This window comes from Erithacus rubecula (genome assembly GCF_903797595.1).
Source record: "Erithacus rubecula genome assembly, chromosome: 12".
Lineage (NCBI taxonomy): Eukaryota > Metazoa > Chordata > Aves > Passeriformes > Muscicapidae > Erithacus > Erithacus rubecula.
The window spans coordinates 6,829,094-6,856,795 of NC_136664.1; the positions used below are offsets into that span (position 1 = coordinate 6,829,094).

General features: G+C 58.7%; 2 protein-coding genes across 14 annotated transcripts in view; one reads left to right on the forward strand and one right to left on the reverse strand.

Moving 5' to 3' along the window:
• The first annotated feature begins 1,756 nt into the window (after positions 1–1,756).
• The window catches only part of RIPOR1 (RHO family interacting cell polarization regulator 1), a 31,897-nt gene continuing 5,951 nt past the window's right edge, over positions 1,757–27,702 (forward strand). For 2 of the 13 annotated variants that reach the window (XM_079316248.1, XM_079316243.1), the window contains exons 1-13: positions 9,965–10,463; positions 21,213–21,339; positions 23,320–23,469; positions 23,792–23,870; positions 24,179–24,202; positions 24,652–24,705; positions 24,784–24,936; positions 25,682–25,745; positions 25,832–25,875; positions 26,084–26,209; positions 26,492–26,640; positions 26,838–26,967; positions 27,174–27,314. In XM_079316248.1, the coding sequence (XP_079172374.1) occupies positions 9,980–10,463; positions 21,213–21,339; positions 23,320–23,469; positions 23,792–23,870; positions 24,179–24,202; positions 24,652–24,705; positions 24,784–24,936; positions 25,682–25,745; positions 25,832–25,875; positions 26,084–26,209; positions 26,492–26,640; positions 26,838–26,967; positions 27,174–27,314 (1,725 nt within the window). In that variant the 5' untranslated portion in view covers positions 9,965–9,979. Of the gene's footprint in view, positions 1,919–2,697; positions 3,127–9,964; positions 10,464–15,824; positions 16,098–18,136; positions 18,478–21,212; positions 21,340–23,319; positions 23,470–23,791; positions 23,871–24,178; positions 24,203–24,651; positions 24,706–24,783; positions 24,937–25,681; positions 25,746–25,831; positions 25,876–26,083; positions 26,210–26,491; positions 26,641–26,837; positions 26,968–27,173; positions 27,315–27,702 lie in introns of those variants that run through there. The other 11 variants (XM_079316250.1, XM_079316249.1, XM_079316252.1 and 8 more) reach the window with 10 other exon arrangements.
• Positions 21,807–27,702, reverse strand: part of ACD (ACD shelterin complex subunit and telomerase recruitment factor) — an 88,203-nt gene continuing 82,307 nt past the window's right edge. Inside the window, exon 15 of the mRNA XM_079316277.1 lies at positions 21,807–21,908. Coding sequence (XP_079172403.1) covers positions 21,822–21,908 — 87 coding nt within the window. The 3' untranslated portion in view covers positions 21,807–21,821. The remainder of the gene's footprint in view (positions 21,909–27,702) is intronic.

A 27,702-nucleotide genomic window follows, 5' to 3' on the forward strand; every position in this document is an offset into this window, starting at 1 on the left:
TCCCTTCTGTCCCACACCACGTGCTGGATCCTGGGAGATGAGCAATGCCAGAAATCCCACCATGGATTGCTGACAGCTTACAGTTGTCCCCCGCCTTGTGGTCATTGCCAACCCCATGAGATGTGTGTCACTGCTCTCTTGGGAACATGGCAGGAGACAGGACTGCTGACAGCTGGGACAAGCTCTGTCAGCCTGGGACATCACCTGCTATGTGGTCAGGTCACCCAGGGCATGGGCAGCCCTGTGTTCTGAAGGTGGTAGGAGGAGAAGTGGGAAGCTCTGCAGGTGGAGCCCAGTCTGGCAGTACTGGGCACAGCTCCTGGGGAGAAGAGCTAACTCCAGGGCACTGCTGGACATTGAAGCACCTGGAGCATCAGCCTGTAGGAATCCCAGTGCAGTGGCCTTCCCTTTGGGTGCTGGGGTAGCACAATAGTTGCTGTGCAGACCCAAGCAAAAACGGTCAGTTGATCCCAATTTTCAAGCCAGCAGGAGATTGGGGCAGGGTGACCCAGCTTGGATCTCTCTACAACTGGGATTCACCCCTGCTGAGTGCTTTGCCTTTACAAGTGCAGCTAGGTGCTCTCCAGGAGCCCATCCTTCCACCAAGGAAGACAAGGCTCATCCCAGGGTACACATACTGGAGCTAAGCTACCAGGGACTGTGCCACCCATGGTAACTTGGAGGCCAGGGACCCCTGGGAACTTTAAGGTGCTGCAGGGCATGTGTTCTTCAGGAAGCCTCAGTAAAAGGCCACATGGGCAGGTCTCCCTGCTCAAATGCTTGCCAAGTAGTGTCGACTTTTCCTTTGCACAAGTTCCGGGTGTTTGTGCTCATGGAGCTGATTATCTCCCGGTTTCCTCTCCTGCCTGATGTTTCCTGCCTCCCTCCCTCCCTTTTGCTGGTTTTGCCCTTTGTGTCAAGCTTATTTCCTGGCTCTGGGAAGTGTCAGACCTCAGTGTCCCCGCTGCCCGCTGGGATGGCAGCACAAAGCCCTGTGTCCTTTCACTGGATGCACTACAGTGCCCCAGGAGACACTTGAAATCCCAGCTCCACCTGACCAGCTAGCTGCTCCCTGGGACCAAAGGCAGGTTTGGACAGAGTAAGATCCTCTGCTTTTAGCAGCTGATCCATCTCTATTCTGAAGCTGTGCCAGTATTGGTTCCAGCAATGGGGAAAGCTGGACAACCCCTTGAGGACTCTTCCTTAGACTGCACAGGGTCATATAAACATATCTGGGGACTTCCAGAGACCATGGGTAGGGAAGTTGTCACCCAGAGCAGCTCAGACAGCCTCCCCTAGCCTCTTTGGAGTCATAGTAACATCTGGGGCAAGTATCTCTCTGCTCCAGGGAGCCCAGCAGCTCTCCATGCTCCTGGGATTGATCTCGGTGATGGGAATAGCCTGCATTTCCCAGGGTTTTCTAGCAGCTGCCCTATTCCAGACCCATAGCCACTGGCAAAGACTTGTTGCACCAGGAGCTGGAGTCAGGCAGGTCTGTGGGTTGGGCTAGGAGCAGTGAGGATATCAGGAGTCCTGACCTAACTTGCCAGGATCAGGGCAAGACCCATTTTGAGAGACATCCTCCCACATCCAAGTGGGGCAAACAGCAGCAGGCACAGCCTCCGTGAAAAGCAAAGGCTGCTACAGGAGGAGAGGGTCAAAAAAAGGAAACGGAACGGAAAAGGGCTGCTCCTGTGACAGCCATGCAGCTGCGGAGGTGGAGCAGCAGGCAGGTCACAAACAGCCGCGCACGAGGAAGTGCTGGGACTCCAGCCAGCGTGGCCAGGCTGCAGCAGCTCCAGGTGCAGCAGATCTTTGCTGAGAAGGACCAGGAGCAGAGGCAACCAGAACTGCAGGGACCTCAGCCAGGACCTGGAGATCCCCTTTGCAGGAGTCGCCAAAACTTCCTTCTGCCAAGGTGTGGGCACTGTCTGTGATGTGGGGGGATGGGGCAGCAGGATGGTCTCTGTGGGGTCCACCTGCTGGGTGGCACTGCAGTCCTGGGGCTGTGAGGCCTGGGTGACCATTCCCAGAGCCTCCAGCAGTGGGAAACACTGATTCTGGGAAGGCTGGATTGTCTGGGAGTGCAGGGTTTGGGGGGTGCTGGGGGTCCAGGGCTGCCGTCAAAGCGCAGGGACCCAACTTGGGTGCATGAGAAATGAGGCTCTGGAGGAGGAGTGACTCAGTCCCTGCAGCACCAAGGCTGCTGAGGAAGCCAAGTGGGACCAGCAGATAATGTGCTGAGGCTTCCTCTGGCACAGCTGCAGCTGCAGGGCTGGGGTTGCTCCATCGCTATCAGCCCCTGCAGAGCCCCATGCATCCCTTCTCCCTCCCATGTTATTGTTTGCCCTTCTCCTTCACATATTATTGTTTGCCTGGAGGAAGCAGCTCACCAAGTCCCACCTCAAGCTTTTAACCCCCTGGTGCCTGCCCTGATGCTCTCCACTCCCATCAGCCAGAGCCAGGCAAGCTCCATGTCTGCCCTGGGAGGATGGTCTGGTACTGGAAGCTTGCTCCAGGCTTTACCTCCCTAGCAACCAGCAGCACCCATTGACTCATCTCCCTCAAGCCACTTTGTCTCCCATGGGTCTCCAACAACCCCTTTTGCAGAGGGCAGATACTGGCATTGTCACCTCTAAGGCCCTGAAAGCTTTAGATGGCAATGATTCCCTCCTTCCTCTCTCTTCCCCTTTTTAGCTGGTTGGATTCTCTCTCGTGCTTCCTCTGGAAGCCCTGTGGTCTGCTGGGGGGGCACCATGGAGGCAGCAGCTTTACCAGCTTCACACAGACTTAACTCAAACCCCTAATAAGGGGTTTGGAGGAAATCCGTCTTGAGGAAGAAAACTGCAGCACTTCACCAGCTTCGTTTGACAGGCTGGGATTTAGTCAAACCCCAGGACCTCCAGAAGTGCTCCTTGGGGAAGTGGAAATCAGACAGAACATCTCAGCAGCCTTCTCCAGATTGCCATCTTCTCACACAACTGAGCTCTCCTGTATTGTCCCCACTTCTCAACTGGCAGGGAGGGGACATCAGTGTCCCATCAGCACAGGCTGGGCTGTGCTCTCCCTGGTGATGACCACCGTGGGACACCTTTCCTGAGCATCAGTGTCCCTGCAGGAGCAGAGGTAGGTCAGTCACTGCTGAGCCTGATGGGGTGATGCAGAGATCCTCCATGTCCCCTGTGAATACACCACAAATGTTGATGACCCCATCACATGCCCCGCTGCCCCCTGTGCACCCCAAGAATAAGAATAAGTTTGCCTCCTCTGTGCCTGCCACACCCATGGATCTTAAAAAACAAACCTGTTTGGGAGGACAGGCGAGTGCACCCATGGGTCACAGAGAGGTGCTCGCCCTTCCTCCCACAGCTGGGCTCTGCCCATGCCTTTGCCCCCAGGGATGCCCACGAAAGGGATGATGCCTTGGCCATAGCACCCAGTCCTGCTCTGCAGGGTCCTGCCAGGGGTTTGGAGCAGGTCAGCCTCTCCCTGCCCATCCCATGGCACCAGCTGGGCCTGAATTTCCAGCTTTTGCAGAACAAGTTCCCGGGTGGCTGCACTTGGAGCTGGCACTGTGCCGAAATGCCAGTGTGCCTGTCCAGTGCTGTGAGCATGCAGGGGGGCTGTGGGGGTGGTGGTGGGGTTCAGCTGGACATTCCATGGGCTGTGGCAGGCTTCCTGCTGCTGTCTGCAGGACAGGAGTTGCTAGAGGGGTCATCTCCTCAGTCCCCAGAATGTCAGCACACAAATGTATCTGTTCCAATTGTTGACCCAGACCTGCTGCCCTGGAGCATCTTCCCCCCTTGTCTGAAGGGAATGGAGTTAGGACCCTGTGATGGCAAGAACAAGGATCCAAGCTCATTCTAATGAGTTCTCTCCCCCATGTCCCTCTCCTCAGAGCCAGGGAAGTGACGCTGGGGAGGAACTTGGCTCCTCTTGTTTGTTATTACAGGATAAAGTTACCCTTTAAAGCAGAGCCAGTGCTGTCAGGGCTGCATACCATCCGGGAACATCGCTCCTTCCAGCGGCTCCACACACTTCTGGCTATTGTGCTTGCACGGAGCCAGCCCAGCCTTGGTCACAGCAAGGGGGATGCAGGTGGGAGGATCCAAAAAGGAGCCTCCAGGCTCTTTTCTCACCCTGGGAAATTTGGGAGCATAGGGAAAAGGCCTCTGTCTGGAGAGGAGAGTTTTTCTGACTCTAGGATATGTGGAAAAGAGGAGCAAAAAGCAAAGGCTGGGAGCAGTGAAAGGGAAGGGGGAGCTGGATGTGGTTGGGGTGTTTTGAGGTTTCCTAGTCTCATGGGATGCTCACTCTGGCTCACTGGGGTCTCTCTGGATGGGGCAGCCTGCAGGTTGATGCTGTGCACAGGCTGGGCAGGGGTGTGCAGCTGGCACCTATCACCACCCCACAAATCCAGCTCAGCGTCTCCAGGCAATGTGCAGATGGGAAGAGGGCTGGCTTCTCCTTCAAGCTCCAGCCTCTGTCCCTGGGGATCCCAAATCCAGGAAACCTCGCTCTCCTGTGAGCTGACACCCAGGAGACACCCCACCATGCTAAGGCTTTGCAAGCCATGGAGTTTTCTTAGCAGCAGCCTGGCCATTCTGCCCACTCTAGACTCTCTGGAGGTGGCTGGGGGCTTGCTCAGGGTTTGACTGCCCCACACTGAGCCATGACATGCCTGTGGGGTGGAGGGGAAGGAAGCTGACCCAGTGGAGCTGAGCCAGGGAAAGCTTCCTGGCAGTGAGCTCCTGCCTCCAGCGCCTTCCTTGCTGCCACAGGTGTCTCAGATTGGGATGGAAAGCAAGCAGAGGGCTGTGCTGTGAGCCCTTCCCAGCCATTCCCCAGCCTGGCATCCACTGGCTCTGTGCCGCTCAGGAGGCAAACGCCAGCTGGGGCCCTGACACTGCCACCTCAGCAGGGTGTCGAGGGAAGCCTGACTCATCCCCAGCAGGAGAATCTGAGACTTGCACATGTAAACACTGCTGGCCCTCGCACAGGACATGTGACAGATACAGGAGAGACCGGCTGGAGCCACAGCCTGGGGCTGGTGGCATTCACACATGTGCTAGAGGCATGAACAAGAGCTGGAATGGGCCCTGCTCAGGAGCATCACTTGCATGGGGAGGATGTGGCAGGATCCCTGCTGTCAGTGTGTCCCCCCTCTGCTACCCCTACCTCACCAGCTGCTTTTACCAACTGGTTTTAATCCTGGTCTTTCTGTTTGACTGTCACTGCTTTCCTCCAGAGACACCCTTCCCAGCACAAACCCATTTGGGCCAACAGCTCAGGAGAGGTAGAATAGCTTCAGGATGACCAGGGCAATGATGGCCTCACCACCTCTGGAAGTATTAAAAAAAAACCACACAGATGTGGCATCTGGGGGATGTGGTTTAATGGTGGGATTGACAGTGCAGGGTTAATGAACTTGATGATCTAAGAGATTTTTTCCTACCGTAATAATTCTGTGAGAGCAAAACTCCTGAGATGCCACCCCACAGTGCCAGCTTCAGAAGTAAAGTGCAGCTTGTGTTGTTAGGAGGTCTCCCTGCATGGATGGAGAGAGCACAGAAATGAGATTCTGGGACCATAGAAGCTCCTCAAGTGCCTGTTCCATCTCAGGAGCAGAGATCACTCAGAAACCTCCCAGTTATTCAGCATGTGATTTCCCTTGGGTTTAGATGTGCCATGCTGTGGGCTCTGGGCTGGGAGAGCTGTAGGCCAGTGGGGAGAGGAGATATCACAGCCACTTCCTATCCTTGCTTACCCTGCACAGCCAGTTTCATTTCCTTAATCCCCATCCCAGCATTTTCTTGATTGTTTTCTTTGGAGGGGACAGAGCTTTGCTGGAGGCTGGTGCTCACTTTGTGAAAGAAGCACTTTCAGGCTCTGGGAGGCACATGGTGTCCACTGGCTGTTCCCTGATGGACTCACTGTGCTCTTGGGTGTAGCAGGAGCTGCTCATGCAGGAGCAGGGACCCCACCTCAGCAGTGGAGCGAATCAGGGTGTGTGTGGGATCCCCTGCCCTGCTTGGGAGGACCATCTTTACATGTATTTGCATACAGCTCTGCCAAATTTGCAGACTCAGCCCTGCCAAAACACCTCGTGCTCTGAATGGCCTTTTGCTCTCACATCCTTGCAGCACCAGCTTTGAGGCAATGCATTTCTTCCTCAGCCAGTTTGATTGGCCAAGCTTTGCTTCACCTGGTGCAGTGTTGAATCCCCAAGGCTGCTGGCACCTCAGCTGTGGTCCAGCTGTGCCAATTGCCCTGCCACTGGCTATGTCTGCTGGGCTGGGCTGGGCTGTTTTCTGGGCTTGCCCACAACCTCAGCCTTCCTGCTCAGTGTTGGACAACAGCAAGGAATCTTGTGAATCATGGATACTTTTGGAGTGATCCTGCGGGTGTGTGTGTGAGCTGGTTCCTGCTGTGCTGAGGTGGGGATGGCTGCCTGCTTGCAGGAGGTGGAGTGGTCCCAGGGGATGTTCAGCCCTTCAGACTGAGCTGGAATAGCAGCTGGAGATGCTGCCAGCAACTTTCCTGGGTGGAGAAGGGAGTTAGGAGTGGGGGCAGGTGGCTGGAGAGTCTGGACCAGTGCTGTTCTGCAGGTCCTTACCTTCCTGGCCCATGCTGAGGCTTGGAGCTGATGAAGTCATAGTCTGGATGTCCTGGCTCTGCTGCAGAGCCCTCACCCAGATTCTGGATTGCTGGCCAGAGTCTGGGAGAGCTGAGCAGCACCCAGTGCTAGCCAACACCGAGTAGATTTGTGGCCACCCCAGGGGTATCCTGCCTTCCCTTTTCCTGGCCCCATGGCAGGCGAAGTGCTGGGACATGTAATTCTACCCCATGGAAAAGGGCAAGTTGGGTCAGGGCTGTGTCCCAGCCTGCTGCTGCTGTGAGCTGGCCCGAGTGTGTCAGGGAAGGTTTTCCAGCAGGGCTCAGGGGACCTGCTGGCACAGCCTTTCTGTGCTGCTGGCCAGTTCCTGAGCACAGCCAGAGCTCCGGTGAGTCAGCTGGAGCAGCAGCTCACATTGCTCATGCTGCATCAGCACCGCCCTGGCTGCCTTAGCTTTTTACCAGGTTGTGTTCCCCAGAAATGCGCAGCTGGAGGGATTCGGAGCTCGGTGCTGGGATGCTTGACGTTCATCTGTGAGGCAGTGGCAGGGGTGGTGGCAGGGATGGTGGCAGGGGTGGTGGCAGGGGTGGTGGCAGGGATGGTGGCAGGGGTGGTGGCAGGGATGGTGGCAGGCTCGATGGAAGCACCTCAGCTGCTCACAGGGGTGGTGGCCGGGCTCTGAGTGTGACTGTCCCGGTGCAAGGCTTGGCGCCCTGGCCTGTGTGTGTTGCCTTGCTCCAGCACAGAGCAGGAATGCTGAGCATGCAGCAGCTCCAGCCTGGAGCCAAGGGCTGGCCTCCAGCCCTCCAGAGAGAGGGGAGAGGAAGATGTGGCTCCAGGCCCAGCCTGCAGTGAGAAGAGCAATTTGGGCAGAGACCCGCGGTGCAGGGCTGTGCCGACGGCTCAGACCTTTCTCTGCACCACGGCAGGCGGCTGCAGGCAGCTGGCACGGCTGCTGCTGAAGCTGCCAGGAGGAGGGGAATGTGCTTGGAGTGGTCTCGGGTCACCAGGCTCTGGAAAGGTGCAATCCTGTGCTGGGAGGAGCTCACTAATGCCAGCAGGTTCTCAGACAAAGTGCCCTTGAGCTCAGGGACTCTTTCCTGCACCAACGCCCAGCTTCCGAACCGGACTGCTAGAAATGCTTCTTCAGTGACAGGAGTCCAGGAGTATCCATATCCATATCCATATCCATATCCATATCCATATCCATATCCATGCTGGAAGGGTTAGCCCAGGAGTATCTGTATCCATAATGAAAGGATTAAACCAAGAGTATCCATCCATCCATATCCATGCTGGCAAGATTAGCCCAGGAGTATCCATATCCATAATGAGAGGGTTAAACCAAGATTATCTGCATCCATGCTGGGAAGGTTAACCCAGGAGTATCCAAATCCATGCTGGGAGGTTTAACTCCTTCCTGCCAGCAGGCACCATACCTCCATAAGTCTAGGAGGGAGTTTTGAAGGGCAGGAAGGCCAGGGGTGCTGCCAGAACTTGGGCAGGAGCCTGTCCTTGTTTTTGTTTGCCAAGCTGGTCCGTGCTGAGCAAGCTCCCAGAGCAGCCAGTGCAATGTTCCAGCCCTGGCCTTGGCACAGGGAGTGCTTGGCTCCACAACCCAGCCTGGCAGGGCAAGCGGGCATGTGGCCGAGGGGAGGGTGCACTCCCCTCTCCTGTTGGCTGCAGGGATACAGCTGCTCCCCAGCAGCAACCAGGAATGGGGTTTTACCTTGGGATGGTGGTGCATAGGTAAGTGGAATGTTGTGCTGCAGGTCAGTCTACCTCTAGGCACCCCAAGCTTTTACTGAGAAGGTGGTCAAACCCTGGAACAGACTTCCTGGAGATGTGGTTGTTGCATCCAGTCTGGGGACCTCAAAATAAGAAGGATGTAGACCTGTTTGTGTGAGTCCAGAGGAGGCCAGGAAGATGCTCAGAGTTCTGGAGCATCTCTGCTGTGGAGACAGGCTGAGGGAGTAGGGGTTATTCAGCCTGGAGATGAGAAGGCTCCAGGGAGACCTTGGAGTCCCTTCCAGTACCTAAAGGGGCTCCTAAAGACCTTAGGAGGGACTTTAGACAAGAGCACAGAGTGCCAGGACAAGGGGGGATGACTTCTAAGTGACAGAGGGCAGGGTTAGATTTGAAATTAGAAAGAAATTCTTCCCTATGTGGGTGAGGAGTTTCTGGCACAGGTTGCTCAGAGAAGCTGTGGCTGCCCCATCCCTGGAAGTGTTCAGGGCTAGGTTGGATGAGGCTTAGAGTAATCTGGTCTAGTGAAAGGAGTCCCTGGCAGGGGGTTGGAACCAGGTGGTATTTAAGGTACCATTCTGGGATTCATCAACCACATGGCTTGGTGGATCCATCCTGGCAGCCTCTCCTTGTTGGCCTTTTGGCTTGGGTTTTCCCTGGTGGCCTCAGGACCTGCTGTCCCCTCTCCCATCTTTGCATCATATCTCTTTCTCTGTAACCAGGCCAGCCTGGAGAACTGGGCTGGGAGCTGGGACGCCCTGGTTCTCACCGAGCAACCTTGGCAGCAAATGCTCTGCTCCTTGGTGGGGCCCCAGGAGAGTGAGAGTGGTGCAATGATTTCCTTGTCACTGATATTGCCCTGCTCCACTGGGCTCCAAGACCTGATGGTGGTCTAATTAGTGTTTCTGCCTCACAGGGCTGGCGGGAGCACTGCGCAGCCTTGTCCTTGCATGAAGGGTGTCTCACCAGGGCTGCAAAGGTTTCAGTTCCATTTAAAACTGGGTTGACTTAGTATGATCTAGGACAGGTAGGAGAAAGATGGTCTTGGGAGAAAGGAGAGAGCAGGATGCATCCCCCCAACAGGCATGTGGCTTCCTCACCCCTCCACCTTCAGGGATGTTCAGAGGCTCAGGGTTTAGGAAGTGGACTGGCAGTTGTGAAAGCAGCACCGTGTGACTGTGGCATCCCTTGGGTGACAGCCTGCATTTACATTGGGGCTGTCCCTTAGTTGGGGAAGCTGGGAGCGCTCCTCTGCTGCTCCCCTAGGATGGTGGGATGGGGAATGCAGATCAGTGCCAATGCTCTGCTCCCCCAGAGTGGACTTTCTGATTGGCAGAGGTCCGAGCACGGCTCAGTTCGATGCAGGAGCTCAGGGAGGGAAGGCAGGGTGGGGTGGATGTCACAGAGCTGGGAGCAAGGATGTTTAGGTGTTCCTTCTGCCACCGACTGACTGACTGCACAGCCTTGGTCATGTCACTTCACTGCTGGAATGCGAAACATGCCCGGGGTCTGTCAGAGAGCACTGAACCCCGGGAGGCTGTGGGGGAGACGGCAGTGCTGAGGGGGAAGGCGCTGCTCCAGCCATCGCTTTCCCGGCAAGGGGAGGCTGTGGGCGCTATGTGCGGCAGGAAGGCGAACAGCCCGGGGCCATGCAAGCCGGGCTGTCCCCGCTCCCCTCTCCCCGGGGGCGGTGGGATCCTGTTCCTGCTCATGGTGGGGCTTGTGGACCCCCGGGGAATGCTGATGGGCCGGCGGGTCTGGAACCCCCGCAGGGCCGCGGTGGCGGTGTTAGTGGCAGTGGTGGCGGTGGCGGTGCTGGTGGCGGTGGTAGCGGTGGCGATGGCGGTGTCGGCAGCGGTGTCGGTCGCCTCGGGGAGGGAGGTGCTCCCGTCCATGCAGCTGCCATTGGCGCTGGCTGGGCCGTGGTTTCCTGCCGAAATCACATGGCTCCCGCGTTTCCATGGAGAGAGCCGGGGTGGGCGCTGCCAAGAGCCTGCACGAACTCCCCGCTTGCTCCCGTCCATGGGAGTGGAACAAAGGGGATGCACCGAGCCAGGCCCGATTTCGCCCCGCGCCTCGTCCCCCGTCTCTCCTGGGACATGTGAGTGCCACCCGCACCTCTGCGCCTCGCGGTCGGGGGGAGGTCGAGGGGAGCGAGGTTGGTGGCTTTAGCAGGGCTACACCCTTGGGGGGCCACGTCGCCGCAAGCCACCGCCCGCCCGCGTCCCCTCTGCCGCCACCCCGCTGGCGCCCCACGCCGCGCTGGGGTGTCCGGGCACGGCGGGAGGGCGGCGACGGGGACACGGACACGGGGACACGGACGCGGGGACACGGACACGAGGACACGGACGCGGGGACACGGGGCTCCGCTCCTCCGCCCCACTGCCGTTCGGAGGGAGCCTCCGCACCCCGCGGTCCGGCCGGCACCGGGGCCGGCACGCCCGGAGAAAGAGCCGCCTGACAGTGGGATATCAGGGCGAGCACCCCCAGTGTCACCCGGTGTCCCCCAGACCCTGTCCGCGGTATATCAGCTTCTCCAGCCACTCTTTGGCTCCCGGGTTTGGAATGACGCTGGTGGCATGAGCCGTCTCCTGCCCCGACTCCCTTGGGACTCCGGGCAGGGGTACGGCGGGCGAAGGACAAGCTGCCCGTGCCCATATAGGCCCATATAGGGCCGTGCCGAGCGGCTGCGGGACGGCAGAGCCCCGGGTCCCGCGGGAGAGGCCGCGGCCATGTCCCCCATCCCTGCCCTGCGCCCAGCGGGTCCCGGCGCGCTCCCGAGGGATCGGGGTGCTCCGTGTCAGCTGGGTGCTGCCTCCTCCTCCCCGCCGGGCTGACGGAGGGAGGAATGCTCGGAGGAATTAATGAGACAGATCTCGCTTTGTTGCTGGCCCGATCCTCCTGTCTTCCAGCCCTTCCCAGCCTGCCAAGAAGTACTCGGGAAGGCCTCGTACCATTAACCCTTCCCCTGCCGCACCTCCGGCCATCCCAGGGCGTGCAAACAGCCTTAGCGGGTTGTACCCTTGCCGCATTCCTAGAGAAGGCTCCCGAGGGCACTGGGAAGTCGTGACCATCCTATAAACCCCATGTCTCCCATCTCCTGGCGGGTGGCCTCACTGCGTCCCCCGGGCAGGGCTGGGACGTAAGGCTGTGACGCCGCACAAAATCCAGCAGTGCAGGGCTTGTCACCAGCTTGTCACCAGCGGCGTTGCATCCTCTCGGCTTGTGGGGGTCCCCAGTGCATTGCCACAGTCCCCTGGGTGGAGAGGAGCTGTGGTGGTGTGGTGGTACCCCTGGCGTGGTGGTGGCTGAGTCCCCAGGGAGGACATGGCATGATGGGGTTGAGCGTGGAAATGGGGGCAGCAATGGACATGACAATGATGGCAGATGTTGGGGGAACAGCTGAGAGGTGTTGGGGTGCAACCAGGGAATAACTTGATCTGCAGTGAGGACAGTGGTGAGGACAGGGATATATCTTCCCAAGCCTTGCTGAGGCTCCTGGTCAGAGCTGCTGCTTTGCCCAGGAATCTGCTGGCTGGGTTGCAGCAGGGTGCCTGCGATGGGCATTGTCCAGTGCTGGCTGGGAAGGAGGAGCTGGATGGGTGTAGGGTGTCCCCCAGGAATGCCATCGGGCTGGGCTCCAGATCCTGCCCGTGCCTGAGGCTCAGCGGGTGCATTGGAGCTCCTGCCATGACACTGACCTAAAGGACAGGACCCTGGGAAACCCATGGCAGGCAGGGAGCAGCTGGCATTTGAGATCCCCAGGGCACAGTGAAGGCAGCCCAAGCCCTGGCTTTGCGTGGGCTGAGGCCAGTGCTGGGCTGGGACGAGCTCCCCGCCGCGTGCTTTGGGGTTATTTATAGGGCTGCCATTTATAATGCTTCTATTTCTGCTGCCGTGTGGGGACGATGTGAGGAAGCCAGGGGGGAGGGCTCGAGTCTGCCACCGCCCCATGCCCAGCCCCTCCGGGAAGGGATGCTGCCGAAAGCGTCAGGGCAGCCTGGCTGGGGGTAGAGCCTGGCTTGGCACAGGGGCATGTCCTTCTCCAGCCCTCAGGGCATCCACTTGTGGAAAAAACTCTGCATTGAGCTCCCAGGATTTTTTTGGAGATGGCTTTGCCTGTTTTAGGAGGAAGTAAAGTCCAAGAAGTCAGCTGTAGCACTGTGGGGGTGACCCCCTGCAGCTCTAGGACCAACTGTCCCAGACCAGGAAAAGTCACTTGGTCACTTACTGTGCTTCTCTTTCAAGCCATGACTGTGTGTCTTCTTGACAAAATTGTCATCTCCTGCCTTCTCCCAGTACTCCCCCACAGCCAGGAGCTTTTTGGCCCTCACCAGGTTGGTGCTGATTCCATCTCCACAAACCTTTTTGGCCAGCCGTGGCTTTTAACACCAACTGAGACTGGCCTATGCCCTTTCCTGTCATGTTTCCATTTCCAGCCACTCAAGGATGTCTGTGGCTGGGGAGTACTTGTCCAAAACAGCCTGAAATAGCTTCTTCATCACCTTGCCTTTGGTGCTGGTGCCACCAAGGCAGCGTTGGGTTGGGGCTGGTGGCTTCTCCAGGGACTGGGTGGGCTCAGCCTCAGTGCTGGTGGTCTCTGGGCCAGCAGGGAGAAGCTGGAGAATTTCCCTAAGACTCTGCTGGCAGGATTTGGGATCAATGGGAAGCTAGTCTTCTATCCCATGCAGAGCAGGGAAGTGGGAATAACCTGCTGGATTTTTCTGGCTGTGCACAAACTGGCTGTGGCTGTACACGTCTGTCCAAGCATGGCTGCCCATGGAGTGTTTTGTTTGCGGGTTCAGCAGTTGTGATTGGGGTGGGGATGCCCAGGGGCTCCTCAGGCCTGGTAAGAGGAAGGCATAAAGAGACACCACCAAAAAGGGAGCACCTGGGGCATTACACCCACATTTCTGCAGAGAGATTAGGGCAGCCACCCTGGCAGGTTGAGCTGAGCCAGGGTGATGAATATGCAGGGAAATCCTGAGTTGAAGAGTCACATGAAGATATCCTTGTCCTTGCACCCACGCTCTATCCCTGGCCAAGCCAGGAACAGGGACTCATTTAACTGAATAACCATGGTGGCACAGCTGGCATGACTTGTGCCCTTCCTCTGCCCTCTTTTGGCAAGGTGTCCTGAACTGTCAAGCCCTGCCAAATGCCATGCAGCTGCTGTGAGGTGCTCAAAGGGCATGGCTGATGTGATGCGTCCTTCTCTAGTACCCTCTGCTGCTTTTGGAATGCCTGACCCTCTCTCCTGCCTGCTCCTGGTGGTCTGCCCAAGGGTGATGCTGGGGGTGGTGCCATGCCAGGCACTCAAATCCCACTGGGACTGCAGGCTGTGGAGGGAGAGGCAGAGTCCCTGCAAGCAGCAGAGCCTGGCTATCACCTCTGAGAGGGGAGCCTGGAAGTCCCCTCACTGTGTGGCACCAGGGAATGCCCCTCCCGCCATTCCCGCGGCTGGGGCAGCTTTAGCATGGCTTTCTCATTAACCTTTAATGAGAACAAACAAGCTGGCATGGCCGGCACTGCCTGGCCGTGTGCCGGGCGCTGGCTTTGCACAAGGATGGTCAGAGCCGGGGCGGTGCCGGCTGATGCCAGTCCCTGATGCCAGTCCCTGATGCCATTCCCTGATGCCATTCCCTGATGCCATTCCCCGATGCCATTCCCTGATGCCATTCCCTGATGCCATTCCCCAATGCCATTCCCCGATGCCATTCCCCAATGCCATTCCCCAATGCCATTCCCCGATGCCATTCCCTGATGCCATTCCCTGGGGAGAAGCAGCACGGGGTGAAAAGCCGGGTGGTGGCTGCTGCCCACGGCAGCCGCCAGGATGGGACTGTGCCCGTCGCTTGGGAGAGCTGGGGGGATGCATCGTGTGCAGGCCAGGCAGGAGATGTGGTGCTGATGTTCTGGAAGGCTGGGGTGGAGATGGGCTCTGCAGTGTGCTGGGCTGCTGGCTCCCCATGGCCTGTGGCACTGGCATGGAGGCTGCAGGCTGGTGGGCACCTGGGATGGTTTTTCTTCGGGTGCTTCTCAGAGCCAGCCCAGCCTCACCAGCTCCAGCTGCTCTTCCAATGTGGCTGATGCTGTGCACCCACCCAGGCACCCACCTGAGCACTGGGACCTGTGGGTGCCCTGGGTCACAGCACTCTCTGGTGACACTGCTGCAACCCCAGCTCTGCAAGCCTGACTGTGGCTGGCTCCAGAGCCACATGTGGGTGCCCACAGCTGTGCCGCTATACGTGGGAGGCCCTGATGCTTCTTGTCCCCTAGAGGACTGCAGGGAGGGGACTTGCTCTGGGCTGGGGAAGCAATCCCACAAAAGGCTCTCAATCTAGGGGAGGAGTTAACTTTGCAGGAGGACCTCATATCTGTAAGGACCCCCAAGACTCTGTCCCAGTGCTTTTCCTTCTGAACCTGTCCTGACCTTGCTCTAAAATCAGCAGCAAACAGGAAAAGAGCCTGGGAGGGAGGTGTTTCTTCCTGCTCCAGTGACGTGGTGAGGGCAGCTGATCCCAGCCAGGACAGAGCTGACTGTTCCAGCCTTTGTCCAACCTGGAGGGGTCTTTGGTATTCCCAGAACCAGTGCTGAAGCATGGTGACATCTGTGCCACAGAGTCTCCTGGTTGTTTAAGGCACTAAACAGGGAGCGGTGGGCCTGAGAGGTGCTGCTGGCTGCTGGGATTGGCATGGAGGGCAGATGGGTATATCGTATTATACTGTGAGAGCTGGAATCCCACGGAAAGCATTCCCATGGGAATTGGACCCCAGCATCTTTGGACAGCCCTGTGGCTGAGGCGAGCTCCTCCAAGGCTTTGGGTACTCAGGATACAAAGTAGAGACTTTTGAGCAAGGAAATCCTTTTCCCAGTGGCTCCTGAATCTTGGAGGGTGCCCACAGGCATGCCACGGGATTGCATGCTGTGGGAAGCCTACAGCAAAGCCACGGTGGTTTTATATATACATAAATATAACGATATATATTTATTATATTTGTATGTACTTATCTTTAAACCCAAGCAATGCAGAAGCAAGCGGCAGTGGTGTGAGCATCAGCTGCCCACGGCTTTGTGCCTGCCCGCAGTGGAGCCGGCAGGGATGGGGGCGAGGGGCAGTTCATCCCCCAGCCAGCCGCGGGTGCAGCTCCCGCCAGCGCTGCCCGCAGGAGCGGTGTGTGCTCCTGGCGTGTGCTGGGCGGCACCGGGGGCTCCAAGGGGAGCGATCCAGAGAGGCGCTCGAGGGCGGGTTTGCAGTGTGTTCCCGTCCCTCCCACCCGTGCCTCAGTTTCCCTAGGGAGGCGGTGGGGAGGGAAGCATAGGGACCGAAGTGTGCTGTACTCCGGGGCGCTGGCGGGGCCGCTTCCCTCCGAGGGGGTCCGGCATCCTCCCGTGTCCTCCCATCCTCCGTCCCCCTTGAGTCACGCCGGGGCTGCGGCGCTGGGCAGTGATGTCAGCCCGCGGGCAGGGGAAGCGGGGGAGGAGACTGCTGCCCGGGGGGAGCCCTGCGGCCACGGCCCCCGCATCGGGAGGACAGACGGACGGACGGCATGAGAGAGCAACAACCAGCCGGGACGCTGAGCGCAGCCCGAGGGGGATGTGCTGCCGCAGCGCGCCATGAGTGGCAAACCGAAAGGTACCGAGCACCGGCAGCACCAGGGCTCCCCACCAAACGGCGATAATTTGGGGATCCCCAGCTGATTGAGGCTCCCGGGGTGACGTGGCTGGGCTCAGGTGGGATTTTTTGGGGTGAGGAGTTTTCTTGAGAGGAAAGCTCTCCCTCACGGGATCACCAAGGACATACGCACCCGCCACCTGCAAGGGACACGGTTGTCACCGCGGGTTGCGGTGGCAGGGTGTTAGGACAGGGTGTCCGTGCGGGTGTCCTGACTGCCTGATCCTTTGTTGCCTACACTGAGATCTGGGCTCTGTGTCCAGGCAGGAGAAGGGCCACAGCTGCCAGCTGCTCCGGTGTGGTGCACCCCTGATGCCACGGCAGCCCCCGATGCCACGGCAGCAGTTTTCCTCGGCAAACTGTTTTTTCCTCGCTTATGCCTCCATGTCAGATGAAGACAAACAGAGCCCATCTCCATGTCAAGCACCCTGGCAAGGTGGCCCCAGGGGACCTGGGCAGAGCAGAGGGCCTTGGGGTTGCTTTTGTGCACTTGGATCAAGTTGTCTGGGATTTGTGGGGGCAGCTACAGGTACCCAACAGAGCACCCTGGAGAGGAGGAGGTCAGGGGGAAGGTGGCATGTGGTACCTCCAGAAGGTTGTGCCAATCCCAGGAGGATCTTTGTAGAGGATCCCAGTGCTTCTGAGAGGGATCACAGCCCACTCAAGAGTGGAGTCTGGTGCCCATGGCCAGGATGCAGCCCTGTCTCAAGGTATGGAGATGAGCTGTGTCTGTGGGGATCCTGACTGGGTGCTCAGTTTGTGACTCAGTTCCCAGGAGCTATCCTAAAGAGCAGATTAGGCTTGAGCTTTGCCAGCCTCTGGGAAACCCCTTGCCCCAGTGTTGGTCACTTCCCTGCATTGCAGTCTGGGTTTGCATCTCCTTCTGGCTGCAGACAGGGCGCCCGTGGGATGAGTGGCAGGGTCGGGGGCTCTGAGCCCCCCCATCGAGAAGCTGGCTGTGAGTGTCTGCCTGTGCCGTGCCCTGCCCTTCCGTAGGGATACTCCGCGGGGTAAATAAGCACTTCCTTCAATTCTTCCCATTCGCAGCTCCTTCCCTTTCCTGCCGCCCTCCCACTTGGCCCAAGGAGCCAGCAGCCTCCCATGGCCACAGGGGCGAATATCAGCGCCATGTCCCTATTGCCATGGAGCAGAGAGCAGCCAGCACCCATCCTGCCCAAACTGCCGAGAGCAGCCAGCACCCATCCTACCCAAACTGCCGAGAGCAGCCAGCACCCAAACAACCGAGCCGCCATTACTTGTCCCGGAGGGGGCTGTGGGGCTGTGACTTTATGGCTGGGACTTTCTCTCCGGCTGAGTCACAGGAGCCAGGATGCCATTCACTGACTCATCTGACTCCCAAAAGCCCCCAATCCTTCTCCTTGCCCAGCCCGAGGAGGAGCCGGGGGTGTCTCCCTTCCTGGAGGACAGGCAGAGCGTGGGGAGGTCAGGGAAGAGGCGGCTCTCAGGCTCCTTGTGACCATGGCTTCGGTCCCCGGATGCTCCCTTCCTGTGTGCCGAGGGGGATGAGGAGTGATGGGAGGGATGAACTGCTGCAGCCCACGCTGGGAGCCGGCCAAGGGCCGTCCCGGGGCCGGAAGGGGCCGGCGGGGGCCGGGGTACGTGCCTGGGTTGGGGCAGCGGGGCCGCAGCTGTGCAAACACGGCTGCAGCGGCTGCTCCGGGGGGAGCCGAGCCAGCGCGCTGAGCTCACAGGCTCCCGAGGTCACCCCTGCCCTGCGACACAGTTTCACCCAAAGGTGCTGGGGTGGGGCGTGGCAGGACCCCCCAAACACCACGGGCAGGGTGGATGGCCCTGTGGCCATCGTGGATTCCCTACTGTGTGCGCTGCCGTGCCCCGGGGGTGGCCGCAGTGCCATCAATGCAGGGACCGCAGCTCAGCCCCCGTGGGTGCCCTGGTGCTGCTTGTTGGTCCTGGGTGTCTTCCCCGAGTCTGCTGGGTTGGCCACCCTGGGCATTGGTGGCCTTCAGTGAGTGCCATCCCTGGAAGTGCTGGTCAGAGCACCCCCAGCTCCCAGGGCTGCGGGGCTGGGGACTCAGGGGGAGCCAATCTGGGGCGTCTCCGACCAGGGCAGTGTTGATAAACCCGCCGGAGCGACCTGAGGCTGGTGTCTGAGTGTCGGAAACAGAAACCAGCTGGGACCAACCCAGCCGGTCGGACTGCCCCCTCCGCTGCTCAGACCAGCATTCTTGGGATCCCAATCATCTCCAGAGCACCGGGCGTCGAGAGAGGAGCGGCGGCCGGGCTGGAGAGCCCCGGGGTGGGCTCCGGCACCCCGCGCTGTGCTGCCTGTTCAGCTGCTCGCTGCCCTTTTGGCCGCTGCCCACGGGCAGTGCTGGCCAAGGACGGACAGAGGGACACACTCCCACGATTGCATTTCCTGCGCTGGGAGATCTGGAGGCAGTCTGTGCCGCGGAAAAGGTGAAAAGCTTGGTCGGGAGGCAGGTTTGTTAGCACTGAGCCCGAAGTAAGGGCAGGGGGCGGTGGGGCTTGCTGGGACTGAACCTTCGGGGCGGGACCTCTTCTGATCAGGAGAGAGAAAGGATGTGCTTGGGGCTTTAGCTCATGGCAGGGACTTGAGTGTGCTGGTGCTCTGCGGGTGCCAGCCTCATGGTAAGCCTGGCACGGGGCTCACCAGCCTGGGCGAGATGCAGTGCCCAGTGGTCCCTTCCAGGAGTGCCCCACGCTCTGCTCCCTGCGGGGGCTGGCTGTGCTGCTGGTACCAGGTACCTCTTATCTCGGTAATGTCAGGAATGCACTATGCTGGGGATTTTTCCTTCTCTGTGAGCCAAGACCAAGAGTGCCAGGAGCAGACCCCACATCCTGCCTGCCCTGCCTCATGCAGGCAGTGCTGCAGGGCTGGCTACCCGCTGGTGCTGGGCTGGAGCATCCTTGGGGCTCCTGGAGCATCACTGCTGCAGAGCAGGGGTATGGTGTCCCCCTCCTCCAAGGGGACTTGGGGTCCTGGCACAGGATTTTGGTTGCAGGGTGCCACGGTGCATTGTGGTGGATGTTTGGGGGAGAGCCGGGTCCAGGCCTGGAGCGCAGGGATGTGGTCCTGTCAGCAGCCACTGCTCCCTGTGCCAGTGAGGGAGCCTCCAGTGCTTTGGAGCAGGATCCAGCATGGCACAATTGTCTTCTGGAGCCTCTGAGGTGCCTGGGCAAGTGGCTGCAGATTGCTCTGACTGCTGGGGCATCAGTCCCCTCCAGCACACCAGCATCCTTCTCCCCCTCCAGTATCCTCCTGCCCCTGATGCTCTCAGTGTTCTCCTCTCTGACAGCCTCAGCATCCTTCCCCAGTGCAGGTTCCTGCCTGGGAAACCCTCCTTAGAGGTTCCTCTGTGCTCCTAGGAAGAAGGGCTGGAGAAGGATTGTTTGTCAGGACTGGCCTCACCCTGAACTGTGACCCACACGAGAGCCTTGTCCTGTGGGTGGTGGGTGCTGTCCCTGTGGCTGAGCCACTGTAGCACCCAGTGGGGAGCAAACACGGGTGCCACAGGCCCTCCTCGCTCAGTGGGGAGCAGATTAAAGAGCCCTGCAGAGGGTAATCTGCCCAGGCCTGCAGGTCAGCCGGGCTGCCAGGGATTACAGCTCTTCCTAATGAGCTTAATTGGGACAGTGTTGTCCTGGAAAATGGAGGGACCGGCACCCAGATAGCGCAGTGTCTGTGGGACCCGCTGAGTGGCTCCGTGGTGTGGGTGGGACACGAGTCCCCAGGGGCAACCAGATGGAGCTGCTGCCTCCTGGCTCCACTGGGATCGAGGTGAGTGCTGCTGGTGGTTAGCTTTGACTGCAGATGGCTGCAAATCCCTGGCCCCAGCCTGGTGTGCGGGTGGCGAGGGGCACAGTGCTGGGGGAATGCCCACCCTGAGTGGGTGTGAGCCACATGGGACCAGGCTGAGCTGGGCTCCTGGGCATGGGGAAGGAGTGGGGATGGCAGTGGGAGCCCCAGCAGCGCCTGTGTCTCTGTGCTGTTCACTGTCGGCCATGCTGGAGACAGGAGGAAAGGCAAAGCGAGATCCTTAGGATGGAGGGAGGTGGCTGTGGCTCAGTCTGTCAGCCAGGGAAGCTGTGCATCCCTAGGGTGCTGCCTGGCTCTGCCTGGTGACTGCCAGGTACCCTGTGGGCTCATTCCCAGCAGCTACTGCAGCTGTGCTCAGGGCTGGCTGGGACCCAGGGATTGACCTGCCATCAGTTGTGGCCAGGATGAAAAGGAGCATCCTGCTTCTCCATGGCTGCCCAGGGCTGGGCTCCTCCCTGTGCACAGCTGGCACTGCTGGGGGTGGCAGGGCCAGGAGCCCTGTTCTCTGCTCTTGCCTTGTCCTTTGGGCTGCCCTCCCCGTGCCCTGGCCAGGGCTACAGGGATGGTTTCTGTGACACAGAGTGGCAGCCAGGTCCAGGCTCTGAGCTTCAGAAATCTGCTCCATCCCTGGGTGTCATCAATTGCACCGGCTGTGGTGGGGACAGACGGGTCACAGCAGTGGTTTCAAGGCTCCTGCCACTGCCAGGAGCAGAGGACGGGGTGCAGCAGCCGTGGGGCTGGACACGTTGGCCTGCACGGACTTTCTCTAGCAGGGAATGGCTCGTCCTTTTCTTCCCCCACACAGAGCTCCTGGCAAAGCTGGGAACTTTTCAAAGTGCTGTGTTGTCCTTGGGTTTCCCTCCTGGTTGCTGGAGTGAGCGGAAGCAAGTGAGGAGACAGCAAAGGGCTGGGCAGTCGAGTCCAGCCCTGTGCCTTTCCTGCCCCTGTAGCAGCATGGCACGGGTTACAACAGATATGGGACAAGATGGGGTTCAGGAGGAGGTGTCTAGGCTTGGGCACCATGTAGAGTTTGCCATGGATATGTCTGGGAAAGGACATGTCATGGTAGGCACTGGTCATCATCCCCTTTCTGTGATTCCCATTGGGCCAACCTGGGACAAGTCTGTGTGGGTGGCACTGAGAGCTCACAGTGCCCAGAGCCCCACTTCACCAGGGGCAGTGTCTCTGGGGGCAGCATGGGATCTGTGTCCCACTGCCACAGGAGTGCTCTTGCACCGAGACAGTGGGAAGTCTCCCAACCCACAGTCCATGGTGCCATCCTCAGTCCTGCTGGCAGTCCTGCCTGCATGTCCTCACCGTGCTGCTGGTGACCCTGATGTGTCATTGTCCCCAGGGCGGCCCTCCAGGTCACACTCAACGATGTCCCTGTCTGTGCGCCCGCAGCGCCGCGTGCTCGTCACCAAGATCAATAGGAGCCAGTCCTTCGCCGGAGTGAACTCGTCGGCCGACCGGCCCTTCAGGTACAGAGGGCTCCTGCTGCCTGCCCTGAGCACTGGGGACAGGCTCGGGCTGTGTGCTGGGACCTGCTGTGCATCCTGAGGCTCCTTCCCACCCAGCTGTCCCAGCATTCCCTCAGGGATGTTTTTGGTAGCCAGGAGCTGTTGCACAGGGGGCTGCAGGGAATGCTGAGGCCATGTAGGAGACAGAGCCCATCATCCCAACCTTCTGCCATGCCATGCCCCAGGTGGGGTGAGGACCCTGCAGCTCTCTGGCTGCTGCCACAGAAGGACAGAGGGGGCAGGTGTATCTCACCTCATTTTCCAACCAGCTCTTAAGACCATCTCATAATGTTTAATGGGTGTGGTAGAGCTGGGGTGGCTTTGAAGTGTCTTGACGGCCTTGACATCCTGCAGGAGGGTTTCGGGGTTGAGTGCTGGTGTGAATCAGGGTTTCCTCAGGGTCACCTCAAACCTATCGTTTGAAAGATTTTACCAGCTTCCCATCAGCTGCAATGTGAGGAGCAGCTGTTCCCTGCTCCATCCTCTCCATCCACTGGTGATTTTATGGCCCCTTCATACCCTTCCTCCTCCTCTCTTCTGAGCATCCCCACATGCTGCACTTCCCCACCAACCCTCTCTGCACCATCCCTAGATCCTGGCTACTGCCTTGCAGGCAGTTCTGGGGTAGCAGGCAGAGCCTCCCTGTGCTCTGACCTCATTACCTGCTCAATTTTGTCCCCAAGTCCTGTTCAGCCTCTGGGCCAAGTGGCACTTTACAGGTCGCCAGCACATTGCTGGATTTGTGGGTACCAGAGGGGGCCCCTTAGAGACAGAGAAGTGGGAGGACTTTTAGATTCCTGCAGCCAAGTGGTTGCTGGGGAGATGCTTGTTGGAGATGCCTCCAGGGACCTTGGAGGATGGGAAGAAGGAATGGTGGAAATTAGGGGCTTACCCATCGCTTGGGAGGAGGCCAAGACATTAATTTCCCCACTGATGATTTGGGGAAGTCTTTTGGTCACTTCTGTGAAGAGCAGCACAGGATGGGAGGTACAGGCTGAGGCTGGGAAATGAGGAGCCCGTGGTGTCTCCTGGGCACTGGTGGCGTGACAATTCCTTGGAAGGAGGAAGGGAAGAGTGAGTCTGAGCGAGGCTGGGCTGGGGAGTGACTCCATTGCACAAGGCAGGAAGGGTGGAAGGATGGAAGGATGGAAGGATGGAAGGGTGGTGTTCGGGTCCCAGCGCGTCCCGCAGGTCGGCTGGGGGAGGCAGCTCCATCCAGCAGGTTTGGTGACATCTGGAGAGGCACAGCATGGTGATGTGAGCATGTCCCTGCCCCATCTCACTGTGCTGGGTGAGGAGGTGACAGGGCTGCCGGTCCCCAGGATGCTCCTGTGCTGGGTTGGGATCCTTGCCTGACCCTGGAAGCACAAGGTGGCATATTTCACCTGCCACGGTGCCCAGGGAGCACTTCTATGCCCCTGGCAAGCTGAGTGCTGGGATGGAGCTGAGCATGGCCCCTTTAGAAGGCCATCAGGGCTGGAGATGTCACCATGCACCCTCCAGGAATTCAGTTTGATTCCAGGTGGTGCCATCTTCCTTTGTCTTGTCTCCCCCCAGCTGGCACCAGGGACCCCCCCACCTCTGCAGAGTCTAGACCAAAGCCAAACTCTTAGACCCTGCTGTGAAGGTCTTCTCCATCTTCGCTTTTGTGGCTTTCTCCTTGTCTTTCCCATGGCTTTGGGCCACCCAAATGCATTTCCAGGGGGCTGCAGGCATGTGGTGCAGGCAACACTGCCCAGTCTTGTGGCTCTGTGTCTTCCAGCCCTGCTGGACACTTAGAATGGCTACCAGGGAGTCCTGGGAGGGGCAGGCAGGTGGACCTGGCCCAGTGGACCTGGCCTCCATGCAAGAGATTACCCTTTCCTAGACAAGGGTGCCTGGCTGGCTGGGGCACCCAGAAGGACCCCAGTGCTGTGTGCTGATCCCGGCCTCTCTCCCCAGGAATCTCTCACCTTTCACCCCCACTGTCTCCCGCAAGACTGGCTCCAGGGTCAGTAGGATGTTCTCAATGTCCCACAAATCCCCACCACCCAAGGTGCCTCAGCCCAACCGCCTGGACGAGGTGTACGAAGCTCTCAAGAAGGGCCTGACGTAAGTGCTGGGTGGGTGGAGGCAGAGAGCTTCTGAGGGGCATGGGGACAGCTTTGTGACATGGCTTGGGGTTGGCAGCTCTCTGCTCCCACCAGGCAGGGACATGCCAGGTCTCTTGGGCACGTTGCATTGGTGTCCCAGATTGTGTGGGGTCCCACGTCCCACACATCCCATGCAGAGGCATCTGTGGGTTCCCACACCTGCGTGCTGGAACAGGGAGTGGGGTTGTGCTGCCACGAGTGCTGGGTTGGTGTGGGCTGTGGGGAGCAGGAGCCATGGTCACAGCATCCCAGCCTGACCCCCATGGTGTGGTTGCCCCCAGAGCCTACCTGGAGGTGCACCAGCTGGAACTGGAGAAGCTCAGCACACAGATCCGTGAGTCCAAGAGGAATTCGCGCCTGGTGAGTGCTGCTTGGGAAGAGCCTTGTGGGGAGTGGTGCTTTGGGTTGACAGCCGAGGTTCTGGGCACAGCTGGGGCGACTCGTGGCCCATGTGTGCCTGAGGCAGAGCCTGTTTCTGTGGCATTGTAGGGGCCAGCCCAGGCTCTGGTGCTGGGACTCCCATCCCTCTGTCATGCACTCTCCAGCCCTGGCTGGGTGCTGCATGTCCCACTGCCGTGCTATGGGTGGTGGGTGCCATATGCTGGGTCTTCTTTGGGTGGGCAGAGCTGGCTTCGTGCTACGTCTTATCCCTCTCATCTTTCCTCCAGGGCTTTCTCTACGATCTGGATAAGGTAAGCGGGATCAGTGTCTTGTGCCCCTTTTATTCCCCTTCCTTGTGTCTGGGATGTGCTACTGCCAGCCCTGCTCTGCTAGCACTGCCCTGCTGCCTTGTCCCCCAGGAAGGAGAGGGTCTGGGGCTCTGCAGGCAGAGTGGCCCAGGTGGGCAGGGGATAAAGGAGAGATGATCTTGTCACCCCTTTCAGGCAAACAGAAACTGTTGATAGTGAGTGCAGGGCATGGGTTAGCTCACAGGCTGGGAAAAAAAAGCACCCTGGAGCCTGGCTTGGCTCCTGGAGGACCAAGAGAGTTTGTACGACAGTCTGGGGGAGGCTGCAGCACATGGGCACTTCCCACTGGGTGCCCCACTGCAGCTCCCAGGCAGGGGACACAGAGGCCTGACCTGTGGCTCCTCCACGGAGGGGCAGCGCTGCCGCTCACACCATCTCCTCTGCTTTTCCAGCAAGTGAAGTCGATCGAGCGCTTCCTGCGTCGCCTGGAGTTCCATGCCAGCAAGGTGAGAGCTGGGGCAGTGCTGGGGTGGCCATGCTGTCCCCAGCCCTGCTCCTCACCACAGCCTGGGCTGTCCTTGCAGATAGATGAGCTGTATGAGGCTTACTGCATCCAGCGGCGGCTCCGAGATGGAGCCCACAACATGGTCAAGGCTTACAGCACGGGCTCGCCAGGCAGCCGGGAGGCACGCGAGAGCCTGGCCGAGGCCAGCAAGGGCTACAAGGAGTACACAGAGGTGGGTGTCTTGGTTTGAAAAGACAGGTGTCTGCTAAGAAAGGCAGGAGCCTCTCTTAAAATGATAAATGTAAACCCCCTCTCTCCAAATTATTATAATTTTGAAATTAAGGACCTCTGAGGAAAAGATATGGGAGTTCTTTAATAGGAAAATTAAAGTGAAGATACAGTAATCCAAAAAACCCCAAAACACTGACAGAGTCAGAACCCCGTCAGTCAGGGTGTTTTTAGCAGTCCGATTAAATGGTGGTTGCAGTCTTCCTGGAGTGACAGATGTGGTTTAGTTGAAGCAGTGGTTCTGTAGAAGGTCCAGTGATGATGCAGAAGGGTCCGGTTATCCTCTGGAAATCCAGTTGAAAAATGCGGCTCTGATGTTCCAAATTTCAGATTTTATCTAGGTTGGAAATGCTTGCATCTCACAATGGGATGATGTAATTTTATCAGTGTGCAGTGGGACTCAATGGCTCATTATCAGAAGATACCTTCCTGGAGAAAGGATAGGTTGTGAGAAAGATAAAGAGTACTGCCCCACCTGGTTTTAACAGATGGCCCATTTACAGAAGATACCTCCCCTGGAGATAAAGATCCCTGCCTCACCTGGTTTTAACAGATGGGGATAGAATACTTACTTTTGGTTACATCCTACATTGCAACCCAAGACAGTGAGGCAGCTGGCTGGGTGGGCTGGCAGGGTGCCGAGTCCTTGGGTGCTCATGAGTCTTGTCCATCTGTCTGTCTGTCCCCAGAACATGTGTCTGTTGGAGAATGAGCTGGAGAGCCAGCTGGGCGAGTTCCACATCCGGATGAAAGGTACCATGTCCTGCTCCATCCCCGTCCTGCTGCCTGCCTGCCTGCCTGCCTGCTGCCTGCTGATGCCTCTCTGCCTTCTCTTGCAGGACTGGCAGGCTTTGCCCGGCTTTGTGCTGGTGACCAGTATGAGGTTGGTGGGACCATATGGGTTGGGTTCTGCTCTTCCTCTGCCCTGTTGTCCTTGGGGTGTCTCAGGGGTGTAGGTGGGTGCTGGCGTGGAGGGCGTGTTGCAGGGTGGTGGTGGGTGGCATGGATCCCTGGCCATGCCTGGGTCATACAGAGAGCACCCATCACCCTGGGGCTGTGTTTCCCCCATACCCACTCATTTCCATCCCCAGATCTTCATGAAGTATGGACGGCAGCGGTGGAAGCTGCGAGGGCGCATCGAGGTGAACAGCAAGCAGGTGTGGGACAGCGAGGAAATGGTTTTCTTGCCCCTCGTCACTGAGTTCCTCTCCATCAAGGTACAGTGCATAAAAGGACAGGGATGGGGTGGGGCAGCTGTCCCCCTGAATCATATAGTCATTTAGGTCAGAAAAGACCTCTGTGATCATCACCACGGTTAACCCAGAACTGCCAATCCCACCATTAATCAGTGTCCCCAAGTGCCACATCCACATGGTACCTGAACATTTACAGGGATGGTGATTCCACTGCTTCCCAGGGCTTCCTTCCAGCACCTCACCTAAACATCACTCTCACTGCTCCATGGTTTCATTTCCTCCTCTCCTTTCCTCCTTCTTCAGGTGACGGAGCTAAAGAGCCTGGCCAACCACGTGGTGGTGGGCAATGTGTCCTGTGAGACCAAGGACCTCTTTGCAGCTCTGCCCCAGGTAGTGGCTGTGGATATCAATGACCTGGGCACCCTCAAACTCAGCCTGGAGGTGACCTGGAAGTGAGTACCTCAGCACACATTGCTGGTGGCAGATGGCAGTGCAGGGGATGCCCAGTAAGAGATGTCCCACCCCAGGCTTCTCCCATCCCAAAACTGGGCTGTAATTATAGAAAAGTGGAGCTGGTCTGGAAGGGTTCCTGGTGTCTTGAGACCCCATGGTTGCTGCATATCCCTCACCTCCCTGCTGTCCTCCACAGCCCCTTTGACAAGGATGACCAGCCCTCAGCAGCAAGCAGCGTCAACAAGGCTTCCACAGTGAACAAGAGGTTCTCCACCTACAACCAGAGTCCTCCTGACACGCCGTCCCTGCGGGAACAGGCATTCTATGTAAGTGTGCACCAGGCAGGGCTGCTCAGGAGACATGGCCAGTGGAGGGGCCCACACAGGGATGTGCCTAGGCACCGTCTCAGAGGGTGGCACAGCTCAGGGATGGGTAGGCAGCTCCTTCCTCTCCAGCCATCCTACCAGGACTCCCCAGTACCGGCACCTGCTCCTCCCTCCCACCTTCACAGCTCCTCTTCTCTCTGCCCAAGAGCCCGGAGCGGGCGGCTGACAAGCGCGGTTGGTCCTTGCTGGACATCTTTCGGGAGACGCTCTTGGAGAAGCTGTCTCAGAGCTGCTCGTGCGGCGACGTCTCCTCGGCCGAGCTCGGGAGATGGCCGCAGCAGGGCCGCGTAAGTGCGGGGCTGCAGCAGCCGGTAGCTTAGCCCAGCGCTGTGGCCATCCCGCAGTAGCTGTAGCCGCTCCTTGTCTCCTGCTCACTCTCCCTCGCTCATGCCCAAAGGCCTGATTCTGCCAAGCTGGGTCTGGCTGGTCCTGCAGAGCTAGTTCCCATCTAGGGGAGCCTGGGTTCATCCCCGTGCAAGAGCTGGGCACTAGTGAGTAGACAGCTTCTCCGTGTCCCCGTGCTGGTGGCATTGGTTGGTACTGGTGATGGTGCTGGTGAGATGGTGCTGGTGTGGCACTGGTATCATGCTAGTGTTACTAATGTGGAGTTGTTGTGGCATCTGTTCAGTGATGGTGAACCACAAAGATGGTGTGGTGGCCGGTGCTGTCCCCACC